This window comes from Cornus florida, unplaced genomic scaffold (genome assembly GCF_030987335.1).
Source record: "Cornus florida cultivar Cherokee Brave unplaced genomic scaffold, ASM3098733v1 CherokeeBrave_3.0.0_Hap2_Chr07, whole genome shotgun sequence".
In the NCBI taxonomy this organism is placed as follows: Eukaryota; Viridiplantae; Streptophyta; class Magnoliopsida; order Cornales; family Cornaceae; genus Cornus; species Cornus florida.
The window spans coordinates 20357117-20367922 of record NW_026775577.1 but is presented as its reverse complement, the minus strand read 5'-3'; the positions used below and the strand labels follow the sequence as shown (position 1 = coordinate 20367922).

General features: G+C 34.9%; 1 protein-coding gene and 2 pseudogenes across 1 annotated transcript; all 3 read left to right on the top strand.

The window, feature by feature from the left end:
• The first annotated feature begins 78 nt into the window (after window positions 1–78).
• Window positions 79–1896, top strand: LOC132266741 (small ribosomal subunit protein mL103 (rPPR7)-like). The gene has a single exon (XM_059767727.1). The coding sequence runs from the start codon at window positions 187–189 to the stop codon at window positions 1423–1425; it is 1239 nt and encodes a 412-aa protein (XP_059623710.1). The 5' UTR covers window positions 79–186; the 3' UTR covers window positions 1426–1896.
• Window positions 1897–2017: 121 nt separating this feature from the next.
• Window positions 2018–3438, top strand: LOC132316374 (small ribosomal subunit protein mL103 (rPPR7)-like; annotated as a pseudogene).
• Window positions 3439–7277: 3839 nt separating this feature from the next.
• On the top strand, window positions 7278–9182 carry LOC132316373 (small ribosomal subunit protein mL103 (rPPR7)-like; annotated as a pseudogene).
• Window positions 9183–10806: the final 1624 nt, after the last annotated feature.

Genomic DNA, 10806 nt, shown 5'->3' with positions numbered 1-10806 from the left:
CACGTGTCAAAACCCTAAAAATAATTTGGGGGTATAAGTGACCAAATCTGCAGTCCTACCCGGCTTGAGACTGAAATAAGCAAGAGAAAAAGTAAAACCCTAGTACATTTTCTACACAGTTCTTTCATTTCATCCCAAAAATAACCTGAAAAACCAGTCCAAACCTAAAAACCCTAAACCCTAGAAATGTCTTCTTCGCTCGCTATTCGCCACGTCCGCCACCTCTCAACAACTGCGGCCGCTGCCGCTGCCACTGACGTCGCCGTCGCCTCCGCACGCTCCATCTCCAAGGCCAAAGCAAAACTCAAAAACGAATTCGACCCTGACAAAGTCCTCGAGATCTATTCCTCTGTCTCCGGCCACTACAAAACTCCTCTCTCCGCCCGCTTCGCGCAGGAATTCACCGTCAAGCGCCTTGCGAGGTCTGAAAAATTCTCCGACATCGAAACCCTAATCGAGTCCCACAAAAATGACCCCAAAATCACTCAAGAACCCTACCTCTCCACTCTCATTCGATCGTACGGCATTGCCGGCATGTTTGATCACTCCCTCAAAACATACAACCAAATGGAAGAACTGGGCACGCCCAGAACTGCATTGTCATTTAATGCCCTTCTTTGGGCCTGTAGCAAATCGAAGCTATTCGATAAAGTACCCCAACTGTTCGAGGAAATGCCTCAAAAGTTCGGATTTTCACCTGATAAAATCTCTTATGGTATATTGGCGAAGTCTTACTGCGATTCGGGTTCGCCTGAATTGGCCATTTCGAGAATGAAAGAAATGGAAGAGAAAGGTATCGAAATTACGGTAATCACGTTCACGACGATATTGCATGCTCTGTATAAGGAGGGGAAGAGTGACGAGGCCGAGAGACTTTGGAATGAGATGGTGGAAAAAGGGTGTTCGCTTGATATCGGGGCGCACAACATTCGGATAATGAATGCCCCCGGTCAAGAGCCGGAGACTGTGAAGGGTTTGATTGAGGAAATAAGCAATGCAGGGTTGAAACCAGACACCATTACTTATAATTACTTGATGACATGTTATTGCAAGCATGGGAAGTTGGAAGAAGCTGAGAAGGTTTATTATGAAGAATTGAAGGGAAATGGGTGTCATCGTAATACTGCCACTTTTAGGACTTTGATATATTTTTTGTGCAGGAATGGGCAATTTGTGAAGGCGTATAGGGTGTTTAAGGACAGTGTGACGTCTAATAAGTTTCAGGATTTCAATACGTTGAAGCCTTTGGTGGAAGGGTTGGTGAAGAATTCGAAAAGTAAGGAGGCGAAAGGGTTGATTCGGACTATGAAGAAGAAGTTCCCTTCTAACCTTTTGAATACTTGGAAGAAACTCGAGGAGGATCTCGGTTTGGTGGCTGCTGATTCTTCGGCCCCTGGTGAAAACCAAGAGGCTACTACTACATGAGTGTTGTTGGAATTTTTGGTTATTGGGGATTGCTCTGCATTTGTCCTGCAGCCTGAGTAATTCACTTTTGCCTGAATTTTGAGTTCAGGGATAATGTGAAAGTCAATTCTGGATTTTTCACTGAAGGCTGCTTAATGCTTTGAAAGAGGGACAAGACAGCGGCTTTGTTTTATTTTTATGTTAGTCTTGGTATTTGACTTGTTGCTTGTAATTTTGGATTCCCTTCGAAAAAAAAAGGCAAAAAATGATGGCGGTGGAAAGGATGAGAGTTTATTTATAGCTGAAGAAGAACACCGGAAGCAGTGTAGGAGAGATGGTCGAGTCCACAACTAGCTTTTAAGAACTATCCTTCTTTCTTAGCTATCCTTTCTGAGTCAGATTTGTCATGCCAAGGCTCTTGATGATATGAATGTTAACAATATCATCCAATATAGTATATTATTTGGCTCAATAAGTAACTCTTGTTCTATATTTTGTATGATATGTCTACTATTTTTTGCATGATTTGTTGGAAAACATCTTTTTCAGTTTTCACCACTCTTGTTAATTGTGTAGGGTGTACTTAATGCTATCACAATGTTTATATCACAGAATGAGCTCAAATGGGTGGCACTGGAAAGACTTGGTAACAACAATGTGCCTATGCAGGGCAGGACATTAAGCCAATTTAGCTTTCTTATGAGGTCCTACTAATTTAAAGGCTACATTTTTGGAGATTTGTTTGGCTACAATGATGCTGTTGTAGGCTGAAACACCGAGCAGAGCCAGACATGCATCAAAATTATATAATTGATTGACCTGAGAAAAGTTATACATTGGTATGGCATTATCAATCTATTTGCAATATGTCTACTACATTGCGAAGGGCCGCTTGCAGCCACAATTGCTTTGTGTTGTTGCTTTGACGTGAAACAGTTTCTGATTTATTTATGATTTAGAGTGTGTTTAATACTATTATGTATGTTTGGTAATATATATTTGTTAAAAGATTTTTAAAAGTAAAAACAAGAAAATTATTTGGTAAAAAAGTGTTGCAAATATCAATGGACCAGTGGCTGAGTAATACCAATCCCCTACTTCCCAAAGGGAGTTTATGGTTCGAGCCTCTCCACCCTCATTCAGTCGTACGGCCTCGCTGGCATATTCGATCACTCCCTCAAAAGTCAAAACATACAACCAAATGGACGAACTGGGCATGCCCAGGACTACGATCTCATTCAATGCTCTTCTTAAGGCGTGTACCCAATCGAAGCTATTCGATCAAGTACCCCAACTGTTCGATGAAATGCCTCAAAAGTTCGGATTTTCGCCCGGTAAAATCTCTTATGGTATATTGGTCAAGTCTATGGTATATTGGTTAAGTCCTACTGTCTTACTGCGATTCTGGCCGGCCTGAATTGGCCATTTCGAGAATGAAGAAATGGAAGAGAGAGGAATCAAAATTACAGCAATCATATTCACGACAATATTGCATGCTCTGTATAAGCATTTAAGCAGGGAAAGATTTCGAGGCCGAGAGAGTTTGGAATGAAATGGTGGAAAAAGGGTGTTCCCCTGTACAACGTTCGGATAATGCATGCTCACGGTGGATTGTGAAGGGACTGATGGAGGAAATAAGCAATGCAGGGTTGAAACCAGACACCATTACTTATAATTATTTGATGACTTGTTGCTGTAAGAATGGAATGTTGGAAGAAGCAAAGAAGGTCTATGAGGATTTGGAGGGAAATGGGTGTAATCTGAATGCTGCTACTATTACGACTTTGATATATTATTTGCGCAGGAATGAGAATTATGAGGAGGGGTACAAGGTGTTTAAGGAGGGTGTGATGTTTAATAAGTTTCTGGATTTCGATACGTTGGTTGGTGCCGGAATCGAAAATGAGGAAGGAGGTGAAAGGGTTGATCCTGACTATGAAGAAGAAGTCCCCTCCTTTGAATGCTTGGAATAGATTCGCGGAGGATCGTGGTTTGGTGGCTCCTGCTGGTGAAAACCAGGAGGCTACCACATGAGTAGTGTTGCAATTTTTGGTTGCCGAAATTAATCTTTTGATCATGAGTTGTGAGTCTTGGGACACAGATTTTGAAAGTTAAAAACTATTTAACTGGATTTATGTGAATGGGATGACTTCATCACATAAATGCAGTGGGATATATCAACTTTCGGACTCTATATCATTTTCCTTGAATGAAAGATTGAGTTGGGTGTGGGATTAGTTAGGTCCGAAAGAGTAAGAGCAATCCTTCCCCATCCATCAAATCTTTAAAGATGGCTGATGGATATGTTGGGAAACGTGTTAGTTTTAAAAACTTTTCGAGTGATTTTCATTCATAGATCTCGATTCATCACATAGAGACAAGTTTTATGTAAAAATAAAATATGATGTATCATTCAATTAACAGATTGAATACTTATATTAAAGGTTTGAGTAAACTTTTAAATCTTTCCTCTAAAGTGAATGTTCTCACTTATTGTAAATTTCTTAGCAAAATACATTCTCTTTGGATCTCTATCTTCTTGGTACTTGTTTTGCCTTTAGGAATCACTTATAAGCCTCCATGAATGATCTTGGAAAATTAGACTTGTGAGAACCTCCATTAGATGATAATACTAACCCTAATTTTCTAGAGAGAGAAAATATATTCTTTTTTCCTTCTTCCAAAAAATCACCTCTAAAATATACATTGACCATGTATATATAAGATTCCAATATCAAGTTGGGTTATAAGTGAGAATCCTTTGGGCTTATTATTTTATTGGTTACAATGAATTAATAATTGGCCCGGTCCATGAACCCAATTAAATTAATTCATAAATTAATTTCTACTCCACTAAAAGAAATTAATTAAATTTCAATTAAATAATAAATAACCTCTAAATTAATGTTGCACTTTGATCCCTCTATACATAATTAATTATCGGATAAATAAAGCCATCAATCCGCCTACTTAATTAATATATTTATTTTGGTACATTTGATTATTTCTAACTCGATCACAATAAAACATTTGTTTGACAAAAAATAATAATTTAAATAAATAAATATATAATAAATCATTTTGTCTAACAAAATACGAAGGCCTTCGAATTTACTTTGTGATCAACCATAATCAATATAAAATAAATACAGGTACTAATGATGCAAATATTAAAAATATAACCTTCTAACTATTAATTACATAAGTACCCAAAGTGTCGGTCTAATGATCCCGAAGTATCCGCCGAACAAATCAAAGTAATTATTAATTAATAAAAGAGTTTATAATTTTCTCATACTTAAGAGTCAAATGCCAGTAATAAGGAGCAATTGCATACGACAGCTCTCGCAATATATCTCAACCTAACGCGGATCCAGTTCAAGTCTTAATTAATTATGAGTCCATCCATAATTACTGATTATGAACAATTTATGATTACTATTTATATTCATGTATTGATCGCCATAACATACATATATAAATATCTCTTGTAATTAAGTGAACACCATCAATTCTATAATGAATCGAAACAAAATACATTGAATTCACCAATTGTATTAAACACAAATATTTCAGAAACGTCATAAACATATTTCACTTTAATCCAAATAGGAATTTGCTATGCCAGGACATATAAATCCCAACAGGATAAGGATTAGGGATTGTTACGTGATCATGATCTAGATAAAATGAGATAGAGCGGTGGAGAATGGGTTAAGCAAAGTTGCAGGTTTGGAAATTAACCTTTGCTCTATGGTTAGACTGAAACAACGTCATATAGTTTTTTTTTGTTTTTTTTTTTTTAAGGACAAAATAGTCATTTCAGTAATTTCACTCTTGGTTGACAAACAAATGATGCAATCATGCAAGGAGATTTTTTTTATATTAATTTTTTGTTTTTAATTTATTTTTGTAATTCAAGGGATTATTTGTAAATGAGTGATAATTCTGTAATAAATTCTTATAATTCATTTTTGGGAAAAAATAAAAATTAAAAACAGTCTAAAGCGTTATATTTTCTATCATGCCCTTTTCTTTTATTTGCGCCCATTCTAAAACCATAATCTATTATACTACTTCTTTTCCTTTTCCTTTTCCTTTTCCTTCATTTTTATTTTTATTTTTATTTTATTTATTTATTTTTTTCTTTTTCGTCTTCTACCATGCAAACACAGTCTAAATACATAAACAAATATATTTGAAATGTTCTTAATGAACCGATTTTGTATGTATGGATTCGACTTTGTACATTTGTAAGTTCAGTCTAGACTTAATTCCTGACAAATTTTTTGAAGTTTGACTCATTATTTAAAAAAATTCAAACTCAACTCGCGTAAGTTCGTTTAGTTTGACTCATTATTTATAAAAAATTCAAACTCAACTTGCCTAAGTCCGTTTGATAAAAAAAGTCAACCTTGATTTTATTTTTGTATTTGAGTCTAGTTTGAATTCGTGGTCAAGATAGCCTTAACTTGTTCATCAACTTATACAAGTAAACCCTTGAAAAAAAAAAAAAAAAAAAAAAAAATCTATATTTCTGAACACCTAACTTTACTTGAACTTAGTATTTATAAATTGAGTTTAACTATGTTCACATTTCTTTACTGAACTCAAGTAAAATTAAATTGTGTGGGACAACGTCCCGTCCATTTGTTTACTACTTGTGTGCGATTAGTCAAATTAAATTCAATAAAATAGTTTACACGTTGAAAGAGCGGCGCCGATCCTCCCACAGTTCCACACAAGCTTCGCTAGTGTCGGGAAGCACGTCACCACACCACCACCACAATCAATATATATATATATATATATATATATATATTGAGAATGAGAGAGAGAAAGGGAGTGATTTAGATGTATGAATATGTAATATTTTTGTTATTTAAGTCTATAATTAGAATTTGAAATTTTAATTAATTAATTGTTATTTCCTTATAAAATTACAAACTTGTTTATTTACTTTGACTTATCTAAGATGACAATCAATTTGAGACAATTAAAAATGACATAATGGATTACTAATACGGGACATAAGTAGTATATAAAAAAAGAGACCTTATTAAAGAAATAGTCCTCTCCTACAATATATAATTGAAAAAAAAAAAAAAAATATGGTACTTTCTTTTTCTTCCCACAAAAACTAAAAACTCTCCAAAATTAAATGGGGAAAACAAAGAAAATAATCACAAATCTTAAATTACTTGTTACCGTGTTCTATAAATTTAAATTTATAAAATTATACCATTTGAATATATCAAATCATTTTAATAATCTAAATTTCCTTAGTATTGATTTTAACAAAAAAAAAAATACAATATTATCTGTACTTTGTTATGTAATTGCGATTTAGAATTTTATTAATGTTACCAACTTACAGTGTTCCATAAATAGAAATTTATAAAGTAAAAATTCATAAAACTATACCGTTTGAATGTATCAAACTTCCTTAACTAGTCCAAGCTTCCTTTACATTTTAAAGAAACAAATATAATATTATCTATACTCTATTATCTATTATGTATTTACGATTTTGATAATGGAGAATAGCTTTGTATCAGAGAGGACTATGTTTTTTTTTTTTTAACTGTAATGTGTCTTAGCCAAATCGTTTGGGGAGTTGCCTATACTCTTAAAAAATTAAAATAAAAAGGATAAATGAATTAATTTACATGTATCAAAACTCAAAAAATAATTTAAAATGTAAGAAAAAGTTCATCTGCATAACATTAAACCTAATTTGCAGTCCTACCTGGTTTGAGACTGAAGTACTTGAGAGAAAAGGTAAAACCCTAGTACATTTTCTACACAGTAACACAGTTTTTTTCATTTCATCCCAAAAACCTGAAAACCAGTCCAAACCCAAAACCCTATAAATGTCTTCTTCGCTCGCTATTCGCTACGTCCGCCATCTCTCAACAACCGCCGGCGCTGCCACTGACGCTGTTGCCGCCACTGCCATTGATGCCACCGCCGCCGCACTCGCCATCTCCAAGGCCAAAGGAAAACTCAAAAGCGAAAAGGACCCAAAGTCCTCGAGATCTATTCCTCTGTCTCCGGCCACTACAACTCTCCTACCTCCGCCCGCTTCGCTGAGGAAATCATCTTCAGGCTCCTTGTGAGGTCTAAGCGATTCTCCGACATCGAAACCCTAATCGAGTCCCAGAAAAATGACCCCAAAATCACCCAAGAACACTACCTCTCCACAGGGGCGGAGCCAGGAATTTGTTTCAGGGGGGGCGTCATATTAAAGATGATAAATTATATTTTTTTCAAACGAAAAGTGATGCAAGACAATAAATCAAAAAATAAAACTGTAATAATGGTGGAATAATAACATTTAATAATTTGAAAAATAATTATTTTTAAAAAATAGGAACATAAAAATACCTTAAGACAACAAATTTAATTACCAAACTTTGAAAAAAGAAAAAAGAAAAAAAAAGGTGGTTTGAATAAAGGAATGCAATTTTTTTTAAAAGAGAATGTAAAGAAGAAGAAGAGGATGAGGAGTAAGAATGAAAAGAAAGGAAAAATTAAAGATATTTTTTAAAAATAATTATTTTAGTCGGTATTTTTGTAAAATTTTATAAATTATAGGCCTTTTTGCAATAAAAATTAATTGGCCCAAGGGTAAATAATTATTTCAGGGGGTATTTTTTAATTTTTTATAAATTATTGGCTTATGTGTAATAAAAAATTAATGGCCATTTTCTTAAAAAAAATTATTTCAGGGGGGCATTTTAAAAACTTTTATAAATTTTAAGGCCATTTTGTAATTAAAACTGATGGGCCAGCATGGGCCCAGGGGGGGTCCATGCCCCCCTGGGCCTATGCTGGCTCCGCCCCTGCCTCTCCACCCTCATTCCATCGTACGGCATTGCCGGCATGTTCGATCACTCCCAGAAAACATACAACCAAATGGAAGACCTGGGCACGCCAGAACTGCAATCTCATTCAATGCTCTTCTTTCAGCGTGTAACAAGTCGAAGCTATTCGATCAAGTACCCCAACTGTTCAAGGAAACGCCTCAAAAGTTTGGATTTTCACCTGATAAAATCTCTTATGGTACATTGGTTAGGTCTTACTGCAATTTGGGTTTGACTGACTTGGCCATTTCGAGAATGAAAGAAATGGAAGAGAAAGGAATCGAAATTACTTCATTCACGTTCACGCCGATATTGCATGCTCTGTATAAGAAGAGGAAGAGTGACGAGGCCGAGAGACTTTGGAATGAGATGGTGGAAAAAGGGCGTTCGCTTGATGTCGAGACTTACAATGTTCGGATAAGGAATGCCACCGGTGGAGAGCCGGAGACTGTGAAGGGTTTGATTGAAGAAATGAGCAATGCAGGGTTGAAACCAGACACCATTGCTTAAAATTATTTGATGACTTGTTATTGTAAGCATGGGAAGTTGGAAGAAGCTGAGAAGGTTTACGAAGGATTGAAGGGAAATACGTGTCATCCCAATAATGTGACTTTTGGTACTTTGATAAATTATTTGGGCAGGAATGGGAAATTTGAGAATGGGTATAAGGTGTTCAAGGACAGTGCCATGTATAATAAGTTTCCGGATTTCAATGTGTTGAAGCCTTTGGTGGAAGGGTTGGTGAAGGAATTGAAATGGAAGGAGGCGAAAGGGTTGATTCAGACTATGAAGAAGAAGAAGTTCTCTTCTAACCTTTTGAATGCTTGGAAGAAACTCGAGGAGGATCTCGGTTTGGTGGCTGCTGATTCTTTGGCCCCCGGTGAAAACCAAGAGGCTACTACTACTACATGAGTGTTGTTGGAATTTTTTGTTATTGTCGATGTGAAAGTCAATTCTGGAGCTTTCAGGGAAGGCTGCTTAATGCTTTGGAAGAGGGACAAGACAACGGCTTTGATTTATTTGTATGTTAGTGTTGGTATTTGACTTGTTTGCTTGTAATTTTGTTGGTTAAGTTTATAAATTTTTTTTTTTTGTATTAAATTATATTAAAAAAATGAAGATAAATGGATCAATTAGCATGTGTCAAAGTCCAAAAAATAATTTGTAGTGCAAGTTAATATTAAAAACAAAATATTAAGATTTAACTTATTGTGAGGGGGTGTCAATATAATTTGCGGAGTCAATCAGAACTCACGGATAAGTTGATTAATTGTCGTCCTACTTGGCTTGAGACAAAAAAGTAAAACCCTAGTGCGTTTAGAATCCTAATACATTATTCTACCGGTGAAGTGCAAAAAAAAAAATCCTTGTGTGTTTTAAAAGGGTGCAAATAACACATAGGTGCTCAAAAGCTGCCCTTAATTTCAAAATTGAAAATTGTGCAAATAACTACCAAAATTGGTATGTGCAAGTCATGTGACAAAAAAAAGAATCTTTAATTCCGACAATGGTTTTTGGAGTACCCAAACTACCCTTTACTCTTTTTCTCCCTCATTTCTATATATATATAATAATTTTATTTAATTAATTTTCTTTCTATAAATACTCTATATATAATACACATATTTTCTATATATAATACTCACTATATTCATATTTATTCTTTATTTATTTTCTTCACTCTTTTTTTCTTTTTTGTTAAAATTATTTTCTTCACTCTTAATAAAATATAATCTTTCTTTTCATATTTTTATTCTTTATTTATTTTTTTTCCCTCTCTAAAGGTACTCTCTCTATATATATAACAGTTACAAAACAAAAAAGCACTATGTCCACCTCACCCGCGGCGGGCTCTCTATTACCCAAACTCATCTTCTATGCCCTCCTCCACCACGCTCACCCAATTCCCCCACCTCCGCCGCCGAGGTAAGTTCCATCATCATCCTCCACACTCTGTAACTTCCTATTTTTGGTCACGAAACTCTCCTCTAGAATTCCCTCAATCACTACAACCAAAATAGTCTACGTCGACGAAAACTCATACTTGGTTGGCAAAATGGAAGAGAAACACCCGTAAATCAAAGCTACAACATTCAATTCACCACCAAACTAAGCGATTTATACGACATTCTGCACACGGTGAGAGCAACAAATTTGGAATGAGTGTATACCTGTACATAGCCTGCTCTTCTTGCAAATGGGGGATTACGGACCTTCCCAATCCTGCACGGAGCCAACAGGGGACATGCCCTCACTGAATTTTTTATATTTTTATTTTATATCTTAAATTATTTAGAATTTATGAAGATATCCCTGTTAAAATTACAATTTGCTAGTGGGATTCTTTTTCTTTTTTTGCATTTTATATTTTAAATTTTTAAAAATTTATAAAAAATTTCCCCACTAAAATTACAATTCGGCCATATAAATTCTTTTTTTGCATTTTATACTTTTACATTTTTAAAAATTTATGAAAAAAACTTAATTGAAATTATAAAAATAGACCTACTATATAAGTTTATCCCCACAAATTAAA

Bases quoted from the DNA above. Each gene is read 5' to 3' on its own strand.
- LOC132266741 (XM_059767727.1), top strand. From the start codon at position 187: ATGTCTTCTTCGCTCGCTATTCGCCACGTCCGCCACCTCTCAACAACT.